This window comes from Bos indicus, chromosome 11 (assembly GCF_029378745.1).
Source record: "Bos indicus isolate NIAB-ARS_2022 breed Sahiwal x Tharparkar chromosome 11, NIAB-ARS_B.indTharparkar_mat_pri_1.0, whole genome shotgun sequence".
NCBI lineage: Eukaryota > Metazoa > Chordata > Mammalia > Artiodactyla > Bovidae > Bos > Bos indicus.
In genome coordinates, this window is record NC_091770.1 from 14,716,095 (window position 1) to 14,735,004 (window position 18,910).

At 41.8% G+C, this 18,910-nt stretch overlaps 1 protein-coding gene across 4 annotated transcripts in view; it reads left to right on the plus strand.

Annotated features, from left to right (window-relative positions):
* Positions 1-18,910, plus strand: part of SLC30A6 (solute carrier family 30 member 6) — a 48,838-nt gene that overhangs the window by 24,589 nt on the left and 5,339 nt on the right. For all 4 annotated transcript variants that reach the window (XM_019969970.2, XM_070798477.1, XM_019969971.2 and 1 more), the window contains 3 exons: positions 2,554-2,656; positions 3,547-3,594; positions 4,719-4,787. In XM_019969970.2, the coding sequence (XP_019825529.2) occupies positions 2,554-2,656; positions 3,547-3,594; positions 4,719-4,787 (220 nt within the window). The remainder of the gene's footprint in view (positions 1-2,553; positions 2,657-3,546; positions 3,595-4,718; positions 4,788-18,910) is intronic.

Below are 18,910 nucleotides of genomic sequence, written 5' to 3' on the forward strand. Positions count from 1 at the left end.
TTCCTGGGTTGGGAAGATCCCCTGGAGAAGGCAAAGGCTACCCACTCTGGTATTCTGGCCTGGAGAATTCCATGGACTATATAGTCCATGGGGTTGCAGAGAGTCGGGCACAACTGAGCAACTTGCACTTTCACTTTCTATATGCCACATTTTCTTTATCCATTTATCTGTCAATAAGCACGTAGGTTGTTTCCATGTCTTGGCTGTTGTAAATGATAGTCTTATCTCCTACTCTTGTTTAATCTTTCCTTTTTTATCTTTCCCTTCTTCCCATTCTGTTCCCTAAATTGAGGCCCTTATCTTCATTTCCTTGACCTAATTAGAATAGTCTCCTGATCTCAAAATTTTTCTTCTCATACATCTTTAGTTACCTGCTATTTTGCTACTGATCATATCAGATCAGTCAGTCGCTCAGTCGTGTCCGACTCTTTGTGACCCCATGAACCGCAGCACGCCAGGCCTCCCTGTCCATCACCAACTCCCGGAGTTCACTCAGACTCATGTCCATCGAGTCAAGTGATGCCATCCAGCCATCTCATCCTCTGTCGTCCCCTTCTCCTCCTGCCCACAATCCCTCCCAGCATCAGAGTCTTTTCCAATGAGTCAACTCTTCGCATGAGGTGGCCAAATTATCGGAGTTTCAGCTTTAGCATCATTCCTTCCAAAGAAATCCCAGGGCTGATCTCCTTCAGAATGGACTGGTTGGATCTCCTTGCAGTCCAAGGGACTCTCAAGAGTCTTCTCCAACACCACAGTTCAAAAGCATCATTTCTTCGGGGCTCAGCCTTCTTCACAGTCCAACTCTCACATCCATACATGACCACAAGAAAAACCGTAGCCTTGACTAGACGAACCTTTGTTGGCAAAGTAATGTCTCTGCTTTTGAATATGCTATCTAGGTTTGGTCATAACTTTCCTTCCAAGGAGTAAGCATCTTTTAATTTCATGGCTGCAGTCACCATCTGCAGTGATTTTGGAGCCCAGAAAAATAAAGTCTGACACTGTTTCCCCATCTATTTCCCATGAAGTGATGGGACCGGATGCCATGATCTTTGTTTTCTGAATGTTGAGCTTTAAGCCAACTTTTTCACTCTTGACTTTCACCTTCATCAAGAGGCTTTTTAGTTCCTCTTCACTTTCTGCCATAAGGGTGGTGTCATCTGCATATCTGAGGTGATTGATATTTCTCCCAGCAACCTTGATTCTAGTTTGTGTTTCTTCCAGTCCAGCGTTTCTTATGATGTACTCTGCATATAAGTTAAATAAACAGGGTGACGATATACAGCCTTGACGTACTCCTTTTCCTGTTTGGAACCAGTCTGTTGTTCCATGTCCAGTTCTAACTGTTACTTCCTGACCTGCATACAAATTTCTCAAGAGGCAGATCAGGTGGTCTGGTATTCCCATCTCTTTCAGAATTTTCCACAGTTTATTGTGATCCACACAGTCAAAGGTTTTGGCATAGTCAATAAAGCAGAAATAGACGTTTTTCTGGAACTCTCTTGCTTTTTCCATGATCCAGCGGATGTGATCACTAAAAGCTGCAAATCTAGACATAATATTTTCCTGTTTCAAAATCCTCTCCTTTCTATACCTAACAAAATTAAAAGTTGTTAGTATGATGAAGCCTCTATCAACCTTACTAGCCATCCATCTGCCTGTACTTAACTGTTCATAGTTTCTTCACTGCGTTAGGGTTTTCATGCCCTTGCACATGCTGCTGTCACTGTCTACAGTGTCCTGTCCCCCTCATCTTGGCCATCTTTGAAGGCTCAGCTCAGATGTCACCTCTTTTTGATTTAGCCTTTCTGGATTATCCTACCCCTGTAGGCTCACTACTCACTCCTTTGTGCAGCCATGATACCCTGTAGGGCTTCTCCTTTGTACTCAAAGTCATTTCTTGTATTTTTCACATGAGTGTTTCCTGTCATTTCAAAGGCAGGAACTATGTCTTTATTTGTGTTTCTATTCCCAGCTGATAGGAAAAAGTGAAAAAGAGTACATGATTAGCTTGTAACCTTTGGCATTTTTGGTCTCTCTTGTTAATAGAGCTGTGAACTGCTGATGAGCCATTGTACTTCAGTCACAGTGTTCACTGTAACAGATTCTTAAGAATCTCATCTTAAGAAATTCCTGGGGAATTTGACATTTTTTAATACTAATTATTGGAAAGTTCATGTTTACAGCAAATTGATAAAATCACAGATGAATTCCATTGGTCTTTATCAGAAATTACTAGTTAAAGGTTTTTATTTGTTGCAGCAGATAAATATATACGACATATTTACAGTTGACAAATTGTAGGGAAATATATTTTTTTCTTCATCATCTCTCTTCACACTAATTAACATAATTATTAGTTATTTTCCCTTCAACTTTGGCAAGAAAGGATTCTGAAAACTTTCTTTTTTCCTTTGAGATGCTCTCATTGCAGTAGTGGCCAGCTATGTTAAAATAGTCCTGTTGCTTGAGATAATTAAAGTTTGGTGGATTAAATTGTAAGAAGCCTAGTGAAGGATACATTTAAGATTTAGAATTGCTTTTTCTTTTTAGTAATTACTTTGCTGTAGACACTGCGTCAGCCATTGCCATTGCTCTGATGACGTTCGGCACTATGTATCCCATGAGCGTGTACAGTGGGAAAGTGTTACTCCAGGTAATGGTCATCTTTCAGTATGCATGCTTAGAATTAGCCATGTTCTTTTACCAGATTATAAAAATAAACGTGTTCATCTGCCAGATTATGAAATTTTTAGGAGGGTCCTGTTGGAGATGAAGCCAAACAGTAACCTCTGAAATTTGTACAGTAAGAACCAGTTGAAGTTATATTGGTGTACAAAATAGGCACAAATGAGTCGTCATATATTTATATATAAGACAAAAGCATAAATGAGAAACTTTGCCTTTAATAATATTTCAAGTAAAAACAATATTAATTAAAATCTCTTTAGATACTTATTTTCCCCTGATAAATGTATTTTGGCTATTATATAATCCAGTTATGATTGTTTTCTTATTTCCTATTCTTGAATTAGTGAGACTTCTAAATTTCAAACTTAAAATCACTCCTTATTGAAACAATAGGAACACCTGTAGACAACACCTGACTAGAAAGATGGTTTCCCAAGACTAGATGAATATATAGGCTCTACTTCTCATTATGCCTTTCCCACATGTCTTCTCTAAAACATATGGGTTGTATCTCCCTCTCGAGAAGCAACAATAACAATTAGTTTACTAGTGCTATGTCTTATACAAAATTTTACTTTCTTAAAGATTTTTTTGTTGATTTGTTGGTCCTTTAAGGCTTATTTGGTTACAGAAATAGCAGCTTCTTTGCAAAATAAGAAATAAGCATGGATGGATTTCTGATGTTGCTTGATGAGTGAGTCAGTTGAAACCTCTCTTTCCTAAACCATGTGAAGGCACATGTGAAACAAAGCCAAGGCTGGTATAAAATGCATTTTTTTTTTTACTGTCAGGACCACTGTTGGAAAATTTTTTATCTCTCTAGATTCATGTTCTATTTTATTTTTTTTCCCCCAGACAACACCACCCCATGTTATTGGTCAGTTGGACAAACTTATCAGAGAGGTAAGATGGAATAATAAATAAAATCATTTTAATTTATGATTAGAGAATACAAAGAGTGGGTACAAATAATTTCAGGCTCTTTCTAGAATTTTAGGGAAGTTTATGTAACATAGTGACAAAAATAGAAAAATTTGACCACTTGCTCAGTCTGGAAGCCAAATTCACTTGAAATAAATGTAGATGGTAATTGTGATTCTGTATTCAAATCTGGGCTTCCCAGGTGACTCAGTGGTAAAGAATCCAACTGCCAGTACAGGAGACACAGGAGATGCAGGTTTGATCCCTGGGTCAGGAAGATCCCCTGGAGGAGGATATGGCAACCCACTCCATTCTTGCTGAGGAAATTCCTTTGACAGAGGAGGCTATAGTCCATGGGGTTGCAAAGAGTCGAACAAGACTAAGCACGCACACACACACAAAGCCTATTCAAACTTAGGATTTTGATTAAGTCAGAGGCCACTTTGACATGGTGATTGCTTCACCACATAGTAGGTTTTGATTTTGTATTGTTATAAAATTCCACCTGTTAACTAATGAAGGAATAAGATAATCAAATTATTTGATTGTTGAGAGTAATTAAAACTATTGATTGTCACTATCACAGAGGCCACTTTGATCAGTGTAGCTGACCACTTGTCTCAGCTGCTGAGTCTGTGCCACTGTACCAATGGGCTACACACTGTCCTTGGAATTTCTTTTTGGCTCAAATCCAAATAACATCCTATGTTGTACAGAAATGTGTTGAAAGAGAATCCAGAGGAAGAAATCATTGAGAAGACAAAGATTCTGATACCTCAAGTACTGGATATAAACATATACTATACTAACAAGATGAAAAGAACTACACACTGTTGAACAAGGTGTGGGTGAGGGAAGTAAAGACCTAATTCTAGAGAGATTGGTGCAGATAAGAAACTGGGGAAAAAAAAAAAAAACACCCTGGCTCAGTATGGAACAAGAAGAAATGATATCTTGAGTGAATGGTCTGGCACTTCTTTTGGCTAATGAGTGTCTTCATGCAGGGTTTGACCATGTCATTCCTAGGTGTAGAGCAAATCCATAATTTGACTGAGTTGTGTTGGATATGTCAAATACAAAAACCCTATTTCTATGTTTTTGATTAGGTATCTACCTTGGATGGAGTTTTGGAAGTCCGAAATGAGCATTTTTGGACCCTAGGTTTTGGCTCATTGGTATGCTTTCTATGTATTACTTTAGTTATAATTTAAAACATAGTTTATAATTTTTAGGCTCTTTACCAGCTCCCTCATGGCTCAGCTGGTAAAGAATCTGCCTGCAGTATGGGAGACCTGGGTTTGATCCCTGGGTTGGGAAGATCCCTTGGAGAAGGGAAAGGCTACCCACTCTGGTATTCTGACCTGGAGAATTCCACGGACTATATATATTACTTTAGTTATAATTTAAAGCATAGTTTATAATTTTTAAAACTGAGAAAAGTGTTTCTTTAAAATTTTTATGGGTCCTTTGATTCCCATTTCTGTTCAATAAAGTAAAATATGTAGGTGGATTCAGTAACCTAATTGAGATTAATTAAGGGATTTTTTTTTTTTTCATTTTTTTCCTTTCAAACTAAATGATCTTAATACTGGGCTATTCAAAAGAGAAAAATCCATAGTCAGACATTCCTAAATATGAAAATGTTACAAAAGTAAAATGTGCTTTTATTTTCTTTTTTATTACAGTTCTGATTTTGGAGATTTTTGCTGAATATGTTAAAGAGTTATAATAATAGCTGTTTCAGCATAAAATTCCATCTTTTCTAATCCAGTTTTGACCTTATTACCAAAGAGATTTTATTATGGCATGATTTTATTCCTATGTCAGAAATGATGAAGAAAATATGGGAAAGTACCCAGAAAAAAAAATTGAAACAACCCTAATTGTATCATGTGAAGAAAACTGCCATTGATTTTTTGGTTTAATATTCACATACTTAAACTCTTTAGAAAATGAGGTCATGCTGTTTTATAATTTGTTCTTTTCACTTAATATATCATAAACAGTTCTCCATGTTATTAAATATTACTCTTCTACAGTACCAGTTTTAAATAAAAAACATAGGATTTGACTTTTGTAACATAGATTTTAGAGGCAGATTAGGGTTGGTCCAACAGCTCAATGATATCACTGCTTTGCAGTCTTTAGTTCAGACTTACACGCTTTTAATGGAAAAATGGCTACTTCATCTCTCCCTTCTCCTTCTCTTCCCCTCTCTCACTCATTATTTTGGATATCTAAAACTCATTCTCTAGTAAATTCTTCAGGGAAAAGGCCCTTGCAAACAATATTCCCTAAATTTTTTCATGTTGAAAACAGTTGTGAACATTATTGAAAATCATTTGGCTGGATATAACATCCTGAGCAGATATTTTCTTGAGTTTCTTACCTCTGGCATAAGATGTTACTGTGATAAACCCTGAAGACTCAGTCTTATTTTTTCCCATTGATATGTGACTTGATCTTTTTACCTCTATGCCTAAAATATTTTTTCAGTCCAGTAATTTTACTAGAATGTGTCTTGGTGTTGATGGTCAGTTATTTCAGGGATGCAGTATACCCTTGTATAATGTTATTTTAGAAACAGTTCTTTAAAACTTTCAGGAAAGTTTTCTTTAATTAAAGTTCTTAATATTCTCTTCTCTTGCTTTGATTTTCTTCTTTGGAAATGCCTATTATAAGCATGGTGGAGCTTTACCTTTCTTTCATATTTGTTATTTTCTTTCAGTTACTTAGTATCTCAATTTCCTTTGATTTTTAAAACTTCTCTTTTTATCTTTTTTTTTCATAATATACCTGTATGTTTATTGCTTTTCTAGCTTAATCTTTGTTTCAGAAATTTGGGAGTGGGCATGCTGCATGACTTGTCACATCTTAGTTCCCTGACCAGAGATTGAATCCAGGCCCACAGCAGTCAGAGGACCCAGTCCTAACCACTGGACAACTAGGGAATTCCCTGAAAAAAATTTTTTTTCATGTATTTCTAATTGCCACTCCATTTCTAGGTTTTCTATTTTGATTTATATTCTTCTTAATCAATTCAAAAATTGATTTGAAAAAGAAAGTCATAGTTCTCATCAGTTTTGTAGGTAAATCTTTCCAATCTTTTATGATCTATTCTGTATTCTCCTTTTTTCTTATAATAACTATGTGTAGGATTTGGATTCAGTTCTTTGCTTTTGCTCCTTTTTATGTGAAATTCGTTTTCCTGAATTTTAAAATAAAAAATGGTTTAAGGTAGTGTATCTAAATTCATGGTTCTAGAGTTCCCTCTTCTGATGAGTCTGTAAAGTGAAAGCTTTTTTTCCTCCTGGTTCTGTTCCTCTCCCATTTGTATCTGAACCTTCTTTATCTTCTGTTTCTACTCTGCTGCTCAATTTAGATTCTCTTCCCAGCTTTTTCTTCTTAATGTGGGGCTTTGTGCTGGAAGGGAGCTTTGCTTGGTTACTTTTGAGAGCTCACAGGGTCACACTACTCCAGTCCTTCATATCTTGTTGCAGACCCAGTGCATTCACCCAGTACTGAAATGTGCGAAACACCTTCCATTTCCCGGCTGCCTTTCTCAAATTCACTGTCCTAGATTTCCATGAAGAGCTAGTTACCTATTGTGAGGTTTTTAGGTCAATCAGATGCCCTATTGTATCCTCCTCCACAGATGCTGATACCTTACAGGTCTTACAGTTTGTATTTGGGTTTTCTTAGGGTGTTGTGTTATTTATTTTTTTTTGGGTAGGTGTTGTCCATAGGTATTTGAATTTGCTGTTTTAGTTTTTGTTTTTATGGGGATATTCGGGACATTTCAAAAAATGCTACCAATGCTTCTGTCTTTCAAGAATCCCAGCATAATTAATAATGACTGCAGAATTTTACAATATATGAATATACCATATTTTATTTAATCAGTCCTCTAATATATGTTTGTTTGTTTGTTTTTTCCTTAGCTGTGCTATGCAGCATACAGGATCAAGGCCATTTTTTAATTGGGGATGGAGGGTTTTGATGTTGAGTTGAATGAGTTCTTTTATGTCTTCATCAGACATACTGTTTGCAAATATCTTCTCCCATTCAGTAGGCTGCCTTTGATGGTTTCCTTCACTGCAAAAGCCTTTTAGTTTGATGAGGTCCCGTTTGCTTATTTTTGCTTCTGTGGCCCTTGCCTGAGGAGACAGATCAAAAAAATATTGCAAAGGCTGATGTCAAGGAGCTTATTACTGCTTGTGTTTTCTTAAGTTTACTTGTGTACATGGTATGAGAAAATGTTCTAGTTTTGTTCTTTTGCATGTAGCTATCCAGTTTTCCCAGCACTACTTGTTGAAGGAACTGTCTCTTCCCCTTTGTATTTTCTGCCTCCTTCACTGTAGACTAATTGACTATATGTATGTGGATTTATTTCTGGGTTCTCTGTTCTGTTCCATTGATCTGTGTGTCTGGTTTGTGCCAGTACGGTGCTATTTTGATTACTATAGTTTTTGTAGTATAGTTTTGTCAGCTGCTGCTGCTGCTGTTAAGTCGCTTCAGTCATGTCCGACACTCTGTGCGACCCCATAGACGGCAGCCCACTAGGCTCCTCTCTCCCTGGGATTCTCCAGGCAAGAACACTGGAGTGGGTTGCCATTTCTTTCTCCAGTGCATGAAAGTGAAAAGTGAAAGTGAAGTCGCTCAGTCATGCCCGACTCTTAGCGACCCCATGGACTGGAGCCCACTAGGCTCCTCTGTCAATGGGATTTTCCAGGCAAGAGTACTGGAGTGGGGTGCCATTGCCTTCTCCAGTTTTGTCAGGGGAGTGTGTAATTTCCTCAGTTCTGTCTCGCCGCAGCAAAAATTTGAAGCAGTGGACCAGTGTTACAGCTCAGTTACAGCTCCGTTTTATTTGGCAAGCAAAGGAAAATACATCCTCAAGGCGGGAGGATGGGCCAACCCAAAAGAAGAGAGGAGCTCAATTTTGGCTCCTTTTTAATCTTCTTTCTCCTCCCCTTGAACCTGCCCTGTGTAAATTGGGCTAGCCAGGAGGGCTGTTTGTTTCACCTGAGGTCCTCACTCTGGTCCTTGGACCTTCCTTTGTTCTATTTTTGTGGGCTTTTTCCTTTCTTTGTCTTTTAACCACCACTATTTTGGACTCCTTTTTCCTATTCTAGCTACCTAACATTCCCCCCTCAAGAGATGGGAGGCCCAGTTCTTTAGGAATAGGGGCATCAAGGTCTCTGTGGCACTTCTTGCTGAGCTGGGACATTGAGGGGCATTGGGCCTCCCCCTCTTGCTAATCTCAAGCCTCAGAGTTCTTATAGCAGTATCCATCTAAGGGTGAGTGATATTTTCCACGGTCAGGTGTAGTTTTATATATCCTTGTTGAACTGGCACCGCATGTTGTAGCTTGTTGACCTGGGCAGAGACAAAATGGGTTAGACAATTGATAATACATGGAGCAATCATAAGCAGCATCAATATGATGATAACAGGGATTAGTTGGAGCATTAGCCAACTCCAAATTCCCCCTCGCCAGGAGAAGGATCCACCAAATAGGGATTGGAGCCACCCACCCCAGGAACTCTCTAGCTCATTCTTTGAGATTCTGTAGGAGATTTTTTTTTTGAGGACTGTGTTTTTCTTGAGGACTGTGAGACTTTCTTTAACTTAGCTGGAGGTATTTACCCAGAAACAATATGTCTCATTCAAGATGGCTCAAGTCCCTCCTTGTTCAGGGATCAGGAGATCTATCTCCTGTCTGTTTTGGAGTACAACCTCTGCCAAGCTGTGTTGGCTCTTTAGAGCTGACTTGAGAAATCTTATCCCCAGAAACTTGATTTTGGGGGTGTTTATTGGAATGACCCTCATTTGTAGTTCTGAATAGGTATCTGAGATCTCCCAGGGGCTCACAGGTGTATTGAGTGTCCTCTTCTGTTTTCTTCCATGGCTTGACTCGTGAGTAGTGAATCCAGGAGTCGTGTCCTGGTACCTTGACTGCTGTGGGTGTAGAAAGTATTACAGGGTCTCCCATATAGCATCTCATAAGAACTAAGACCAACCTCTTCCTTAGGGGCAATACGGGTACGGAGAAGAGCTATTGGTAAAGCCTCCTTCCATCCCAGGGAGGTCTCCTGGGTTATCTTTTTATCTATCATAACTAGTAGATATTTAATCCCTTGAGAAACTGGCATCTGGGTGAAGTCCATCTGCCAGCCCTTTCCTGGGTAGGTCCCATGCTGTTGGGACAGGCTGGGCCAGTTGGAGTCTTCGCACTCCTTGGGGGCTGTTTAATTGGCAAGTGGGACAAGAGGAGACCATTTGCCTTATACTTGTTTGGAGGCCTATTCCTCTGAAGGACCTTTCTAGTAATCTTTGGAGGGCCTTCTCCCCTAAATGAGTGGTGGCATGTAAGGAGTTAACCAACTTCCATTGGAGTCCCTCCTTTTGGAACCACCCCATATGATCTTCTTGAAAGCCCTCACTCTTAGCTTTAATAGTCTCACATTCAGTATATGAAGGAGTTTCTGGCAAATTAGTCTGTGGAACTAGGGTGGCAACCCCTGTTAGGTCATTGTTCTGTAATTAGGTCATTGTTCTGTAATGCTGTTCTCTTAGCTGCCTCATTAGCTGCTTGGTTCCCTCGTGCCACTTCTGTGCTCCCTTTTTGGTGTCCTTTACAATGGGAGACTGAAACTCCAGTGGGCAGATGGACTGCCTCCAAGAGCCTAAGGATTTGATCACCATATTTAATTAGGGACCCTCAGATGATCAAGTGGTCTCTCTCTTTCCAAACAGCAGCATGTGCATGTACCACCAGAAAGGCATACTTGGAGTCTGTAAATGGCTACTCTTTTTCCTTTTCCCAGCTCTAAGCTCGAGTCAGGGCCATGAGCTCAACTAATTGGACTGAAGTATCTGGTAGCAAAGGTTTGGCCTCTATGGTCTCAAAATTGGAGACTACTACATATCCAGATCTTCTTTTTCCATCCAAGACAAAGCTGCTTCCACCAGTGTACCAGATTTCCTCAGGATTGGTCAGAGGGTCTTCTGACAATCCCTCTCAAGGTTTCCAGGCAAGAGTGGAAGGGGAGAGAGTCCTCAGGGGTAGGCTGGGTTAAGAATCTCACAAGGGGATGTAGTCAGACCTGGATTTTCCATCAGCACTACTTGGTATCTGAGGATCCTTTGATCAGACATCCATAAATGGCCTCTCCCATTCAGGAGTTGTTTCACTTGGTGGCTGGTAAAAATAATTTTTCCCCAAAAGAGAGTTTTAAAGCATCTTCTATCAGGACTGCAATAGCTGCAAGATTTTGAAGGCAGGAAGGCCAGCCTCGGGCAGTTGGTTCACACCTCTTGGATAAGCAAGCTATAGGCTGGGGCTCAGGTCCCAGTCTTTGGGTTAACATTCCCAAGGCTCTTCCTTCTTTTTCTTGGACGTAAAGTTGGAATGCTTTTTCTAGCTCTGGGAACCTCAAGGTGGGTGCTCGAGTTAAGGCTTGTTTTAGTGTACCCTCTGCCTTCTTTTGAGGAGTTCCCCATATCAATGGGATTGAATCATCCTGTCCCTTCAAGCTTTCATATAAGGGCTGGGCAATTAGACCATAGTTGGGTATCCAGATTCTACAATACCCAGTTAGCCCCAGGAAAGCTCACAGTTGTTTTCGAGTTGTGGGGGAGGGCAACTGGAGGATTCCCTATACTCGATCAGAGGATAGCCATGTGTAATCTGAACTCCCAGCTAAGTGACCTTTGTCTCAATCATCTGTGCCTTAGCACAGGAGACTTTATATGCCCTCTCTGCCAAAAAGTTTAGATCCTGAATTGCATGTTGGGCATTTTTCTCATCTGGACAACAGATTAGTAGGTTATCTACATATTGTAGTATTTTCCCATTAGATCCCAGGTCCAGATCTAGGAGATACCAGCTAAGAGCCTGCCCAGACAGGTAGAGGCTGTCTCTGAACCCCTGAGGTAATACTGTCCAAGTCATCTGTTGGTGTTTTTCTCCTGGAGATTCCCACTCGAAGGTAAAAAGATACTTGGATTCTTTAGGCAGTGGTATGCAAAAGAATTCATCCTTGAGATGCAAGACTGTAAACGACTTGGCACTGGGTGGGATTTCTCCCAAGATTACATCGGGATTGGGTACTGTGGGAAGGAGAGGGACTGTAGCTTCATTTATGATCTGGAGATCTTAAACCATTTGCCAGGTCCCATCTTTTTTCTTTACAGGGAGGATTGGGGTGTTACATGGCTAATTGGTGGGGACCAATAGCCCACAGGCAAGGAATTTATTTATTTTAGAGGCTGTAGTCCTCGAGCTTCTCTTCTGAGAGGGTATTGTTTCTGGTTTGGAAACCAGTGGGATCTTGGAGGACAGTGATGACCAGTTCAGCTTTGTGGGCTCATACAGGAGTCCCCTGGTCCCACACCTTGTGGTTAATTTTGTCCTCCCATAGTTTTTGGTCTCTCCCTGTTGGAGAGGGTGTAACAGGTTCCTCAGTAGTAACCAGGAGCTGTAGGGCTCTAGGGGCTGAAAAGCTTCCCATCACAAGGGTGGTCCCCAGTTTAGTGAGTATATCTCTTCCCAATAAGGGGTTAGGACACAGGGACCACCAGAAACTGGTGGGAAAATATTTGTCCACCCCAGCAACAAAGAAGTGCTCGGGTGAATCTTTTTGTAATTGTTCTTCCTATAGCACCCAAAATGGTACAGGTTTGGGAGGAGAAGGCTCTGGAGTAGGAGGTCAGGACAGAGTAGGTAGCCCCTGTGTCAACCAAGAGATTCTTGGACCTACCTGCCAATCCAGTTGCACCCTTGGCTCCAGCCCTGTGATGGTTATCTGTGACAGGCAGGCTGGCTGGAGTGGGCCGCTTCAGTCCTGTTGAACTGTAGAGGGAAGGCTTGGCACTTGACCTTGAGGCTCTTGGGTCCTGAGGGCAGTATGCCGCCCAGTGTCCCAATTGATGGCATTTGTAGCAAGCCATTTTAGGAGACTTGTCAAGATTTGGACACTCTTTGGCCCAGTGTCCCGCCTGTCTACAGATTAGGCATTTGCCTTGTGCCTTGTCCTTTAAGGACTCAGAGTTTGCCATAGGGCTTCCCTGGAGGGCAGCCAGAATCTGGGCATGCCTTGTCTCTTTGCTTTTCTCCCTTTCCTGGGCCTTGGCCTCTCTCTCCTGTTGTTCTCTGTTATAAAAGCTAGAGTCTGGTGGCTGGAGTCTGGACCATCTCATCTAAAGAGGCAGCAGAGTCCTGCTGCTGTAGCTGTTGTAACTTTATCCTGATGTCTGATCCACACTGGGATAGGAATTTGTCCTTTAATATCACCTGTTCCTCTTAAGTGTCTCAGTCCAGATTGGTAAGTGGGGTTCTTGTTGGGCTCCTGAGTTATTGCTGACCCCCAGGCATAGCTGATTACTTTTTGCTGGGCTGCTTTTAGTCCTGCCTTTACACAGATCAGAAAATGATCCTTTTCCCAGATGTACTCAGGGTCGTTATAATTCCAATTAGGATCTGAAGAAGGAACCACAGTTTCCCCCACCAGGTATTTTCGCTTGACATGTGAAGCCCCATAGCATACCTTTGGGCTTCCTTTAAGACCCTAGCATACTCAGGGTCAGATAAAGTTTGACTAAATATGACCATTGATGTCCTTCCACATCAAGTCAAAGGCCAAAGTAATGTGTTGGAATGTATCACATTCCAATATATCTATATATTTGCTGGGTCATCTGTATAGCTTCCCAGGTCTTGTTTGATCTGTCTTAGTTTTAAGAGGGAGAAGGGCTTATGGACCTGGACTGGTCCAAATTCTCTAGTTTCAACTAAGGGACGTACTCAAGTTGGCTTTTGTTGAGGGGGTGCTCCCGGATATGGGGCACGTTTGGATAGAAGGAAGGAGCACCAGGCAACTTGGGAGCCATGGGAGGTGAGCCTTCACAGGGGGCTTCCTTCTCTTGGTTGTCTGTGCCTAACACCATTTGCCTGGTAGGCTCACTTTTAGGCCATACAACAATCCCATACTTAACACAGAGTTCCTTCATATCTCTTGGAAGAAAATTTGGGCATAGGGGATCTCTGTCCATGTCCCTTATCTTTTGCAGAATAAGTCTAGCTGGAGGATGGTGTTGTAATTTAACTCCCATCCTCAGGCCAGTGTTCCTTGTCCCCTAGAGGATACCATGGCCACTCAGTGGCACAAAAGAATTTTAAGCAACTTCTCCTTAGAGTTTGAGAATTGAAATAGATTCCAGTTATCAAGAATGCATCTCAAGGGCATCTGTCAGGAAGTGGATTGGTTATTTTCCATCTGAAAGACAGTGATGACAGAGAAAGGAAAAGAAAAAAAAAAAAAAAGCCAATAGTCCTCCTTCTATTTTTATGGGTGGACTTCCTTAGGGGTGAGTCTTTCTGAAGCCTATCCTACTCAGTATTGTTGCAACCTGAAAGCCGGGTGTCCCCAGGTCAGGGTGCAGATCCCCTGCAGGCTGAGTCATGACAGTCTCCTGGAGATCAAATTCCTGGGCAGATCGAGGCAGGTTGGCCTCCTGAGAATTGGGTCCCTTGGCATTGGTCAAGGCATGTCGACCTTCTGGGACCCCTGAACTGGTGGATCTCCAAGCAGGTTGAGGCATGACAGCCTCCCAAGGACCAAATCCCTAGGCAGGTCGAGGTAGGTCAACCTCGTGGGACCCCTAGCTGGGGTTGGGCGTCCCCAAGGTCTCCAGCCTGACCAGTGCTGGGTAGGATTAAGGGGTTGTAATCTTAACTCATTGCTGGTTTGTCCACTGCAGATGGGAATAGATATCATGATGTAAAGCAATCCAAGCCTGTGCCCTGAGACTGGAAACCTGGTGAAACAACCATCAGCCTTATCCTCTTATTGCTCTGAGGGAATGTAAGTCACTGGTTTCTTCCCTTAGTCCTCCATAAGAGCAGTTTAGGGTATTTCCAATGGTAAATATTTCAGTGTCATAGACGCACTTTAGGTAATAACAGAAGTAATGACAAAGGAGTGAGTTATCTTGGCCTGTTAGGGGCATTCAGTTCAGTTCAGTCTTTCAGTCATCTCCAGCTCTTTGCAACCCCATGAACCACAGCACGCCAGGCCTCTCTGTCCATCACCAACTCCCAGAGTCACCCAAACCCATGTCCATCGAGTCGGTGATGCCATCCAACCATCTTATCCTCTGTCATCCCCTTCTCCTCCTGCCCTCAATCTTTCCCAGCATCAGGGTCTTTTCAAATGAGTCAGCTCTTTGTATCAGGTGGCCAAACTATTGGAGTTTCAGCTTCAACATCAGTCCTACCAATAAACACCTAGGACTGATCTTCTTTAGGATGGACTGGATGGATCTCCTTGCAGTCCAAGGGACTCTCAAGAGCCTTCTCCAACACCACAGTTCAAAAGCATCAATTCTTCGGCACTCAGCTTTCTTCACAGTCCAACTCTCACATCCATACATGACCACTGGAAAAACCATAGCCTTGACTAGATGGACCTTTGTTGACAAAGTAATGTTTCTGCTTTTTAATATGCTGTCTAGGTTGGTCATAATTTTCCTTCCAAGGAGTAAGCGTCTTTTAATTTCATGGCTGCAGTCACCATCTGTAGTGATGTTGGAGCCCAAGAATATAGTCTCCTACTGTATCCACTATTTCCCCATCTATTTGCCATGAAGTGATGGGACCAGATGCCATGATCTTAGTTTTCTGAATGTTGAGCTTTAAGCCAACTTTTTCACTCTCCTCTTTAACTTTCATCAAGAGGCTCTTTACTTCTGTGCTTTCTGCCATAAGTGTGGTGTCATCTGCGTATCTGAGGTTATTGATATTTCACCCAGCATTCTTGATTCCAGCTTGTGCTTCCTCCAGTCCAGCGTTTCTCATGATGTACTCTGCATAGAAGTTAAATAAGCAGGGTGACAATATACAGCCTTGACGTACTCCTTTTCCTATTTGGAACCAGTCTGTTGTTCCATATCTAGTTCTAACTGTTGCTTCCTGACCTGCATATAGGTTTCTCAAGAGACAGATCAGATGCTCTGGTATTCCCATCTCTTTCAGAATTTGCCACAGTTTATTGTGATCCACACAAAGGCTTTGGCATAGTCAGTAAAGCAGAAATAGATGTTTTTCTGGAACTCTCTTGCTTTTTCGATGATGCAGCAGATGTTGGCAATTTGATCTCTGGTTCCTCTGCCTTTTCTAAATCCACCTTGAACATCTGGAAGTTCACGGTTCACGTACTGCTGAAGCCTGGCTTGGAGAATTTTGAGCATTACTTTGCTAGCATGTGAGATGAGTGCAATTGTGCGGTAGTTTAAGCATTCTTTGGCATTGCCTTTCTTTGGGATTGGAATGAAAACTGACCTTTTCCAGTCCTGTGGCCACTGCTGGGTTTTCCAAATTTGCTGGCATATTGAGTGCAGCACTTTCACAGCATCATCTTTCAGGATTCGAAATAGCTCAACTGGAATTCTATCACCTCCACTAGCTTTGTTTGTAGTGATGCTTTCTAAGGCCCACTTGACTTCACATTCCAGGATGTCTGGCTCTAGGTAAGTGATCACACCATTGTGATTATCTGGGTCGTGAAGATCTTTTTTGTACAGTTCTTCTGTGTATTCTTGCTACTTCTTCTTAATATCTTCTGCTTCTCTTAGGTCCATACCATTTCTGTCCTTTATTGAGTCCATCTTTGCATGAAATGTTCCCTTGGTATCTCTAATTTTCTTGAAGAGATCTCTGGTCTTTCCTGTTCTATTGTTTTCCTCTAATTCTTTGCATTGATAGCTGAGGAATGCTTCCTTATCTCTCCTTGCTATTCTTTGGAACTCTGCATTCAAATGGGTATATCTTTCCTTTTCTCCTTTGCTTTTCACTTCTCTTCTTTTCACAGCTATTTGTAAGGCCTCCTCAGACAGCCATTTTGCTTTTTTGCATTTCTTTTTCTTGGGGATGGTCTTGATTCCTGTCTCCTATACAATGTCACGAATCTCCGTCCGTAGTTCATCAAGAGTATTTTAATGTAAGTGGGATGGAGTTATGTTGCCTACAAGGAGGCAGAGTCCTGGCTGTAGGAGTTAGTAAGTGGTTTAAGAACAAATTGATAAGAAGCAATAGACTAGATGTTCCATAAAAGTAGAGTGTAGATTTGATCTGGGGCTATGTTTGTAACTTAGGACAAGGGTGATAAGGATTTGGGCCAGATGGCCTACAGGGCTGACTCCCAAAGTGGCAGACATTGTCCCTGGAAGCCCAATTGCCCTTGAATGGATACCGCCAACAGATAGACTTCTAGTAGGCACCTGTTACCTGCCCTAGCAGGTTCACTGAGAGCTGCTGTTGTTGCACATTTTGTAGGAAACATGGAAGATGAAGGCCTGACTATCTAGAGGGATTGGATATTATGTAGTATTTTCCCTCCCAAGGGCCAGCTATTTTCTGGTTGTCTCTCCCAAAGATAGTAGAGGCAACATTGTGGGTGCAGACAGGGCTCAGGAAAAGAGCATGAAACAGGAGGGAAGGGGGCAGGGCGCAACTTTTGAGAGAATGAGGTAGCCCAAGGGCATAACATAAACCGATTAAAATTAAATGGGTCCAAGACAAATTTAACTAAACCTTGATTCTCAATCTGCAAGCTTAATGACACACCCAGAGGCACCAGGACAGTTCCAAGGCACTATCAAAAGATGGAGGAGTGGGTGGTTCTCCAATTGTTAGAATGACCCTCCCTCTTTAGCATAAGAAATCACACACTCTGGACTGTGCATCTCTCTGAATCTGAACAAATCTACCTCTTACCTATTGCTGTGTCTCTCACTGAATTTTTTTGCAATGAGACATCAAGACCCTGAGCTTCATTAGGTCCTGAAACCAGGCACCCTGGGTTTTGGCTGGGCTTAAGTCCCAGTCGTATATGACTGAGTGACTAAGCATAGCACAGAATCCCTGCCATGTGGGTTTGATTCCCAGTCTTAGGTAAACAGTTTCAAACACAACTTTCAGAAATGGAAAGATGATGATCTGCCCAATACTTTGTAAGCAGTGGCATAGATGGAGAGAGGAGCTGAAGGACAGGAGGAAAAAAGCAGTGGGAAAAACATGCCGAGGAATCCCCTTCATAACCTGCTGGAAAATCTGCTAAATATCTGACCTGTGTTCACAGTTTTCATTGGCCTGATCCTTGGCACAAAAAAGATTAAGGACAGAAGAACCCCCACTCACTTAGGCAACAGCTACTAAGGTGTAACCGACAATAGAGCCTTCAGGACACACTGGGGACTAGCCCCTAGCAGAGTCCCTCAGTTGCACCCACTGCCATTCACGGGGTTCGGGGAAACAAGAAATTAGAGATTGTAAAGGAATTTAGATTTTGTTAGCCATATGTCCTTCCAGCCATCGGAGCAAAGACCTCCTTAACCAGAGGTCTTCTGAAATCTGAGACTGAGCTGCTTGTGCTTTCTGTCGAGTTTGTTTTTGCTGTCCTGGTTTCCAGCACGCTAGGCTTCTTGTCACTGCCACTGCGCTGGGTTTTCTTCATGTTCAGCTTCCATCACGTGAGTTTTCACCAAGTTGGGCTTCTGGTGTGCTTGGCCTCCGCCTTGCGGAGACCGAGCCAAGATTGTTTCAGCCAAATTAAATCCAAGTCACGGAGCCAGATATGTTGGGGGAGTGTATAATTTCCTCGGTTCTGTCTCACCACAGCAAAAATCTGAAGCGGCAGACCAGTGTTTCAGCTCAGTTACAGCTCAGTTTAAATGGCAAACCAGTGTTACAGCTTGGTTACAGCTCAGTTTTATTTGGCAAGCAAAGGAAAACACATCCTTGAGGTGTGAGGGCCGGCCGACCCAAAAGAAGAGAGGAGCTCAATTTTGGCTCCTCTTTTTATGTTTTTTCCTCCTCCTCCTGAGCCTGCCCTATGTAAATTGGGCTAGCCAGGAGGGCTGTTTGTTTCACCTGAGGTTCTCACTCCTGTCCCTGGACCTTCCTTTGTTCTATTTTTTCGGGCTTTTTCCTTTCTTTGTTTTTCGGCCACCGCTATTTTGGACTCCTTTTTCCTATTCTAGCTACCTAACAGTTTGAAGGCAGGGGGCATAATACCTTTGTTCTTCTTTCTCAAGATTGCTTTGGCTATTTGGGGTCTTTTGTGGTTCTACATAAAATATGGGATTATTTGTTTTAGTTCTGTGAAAAATGTCATGGCTGAATGTGCTTTAGGTAGTGTGGACATTTTAGCAATATTAATTCATCCAGTGTACGAACACAAACTATCTTTCCATTTATTAGTATCATCTTTAGTTTCTTTCATCAGTTTTGTAGTTT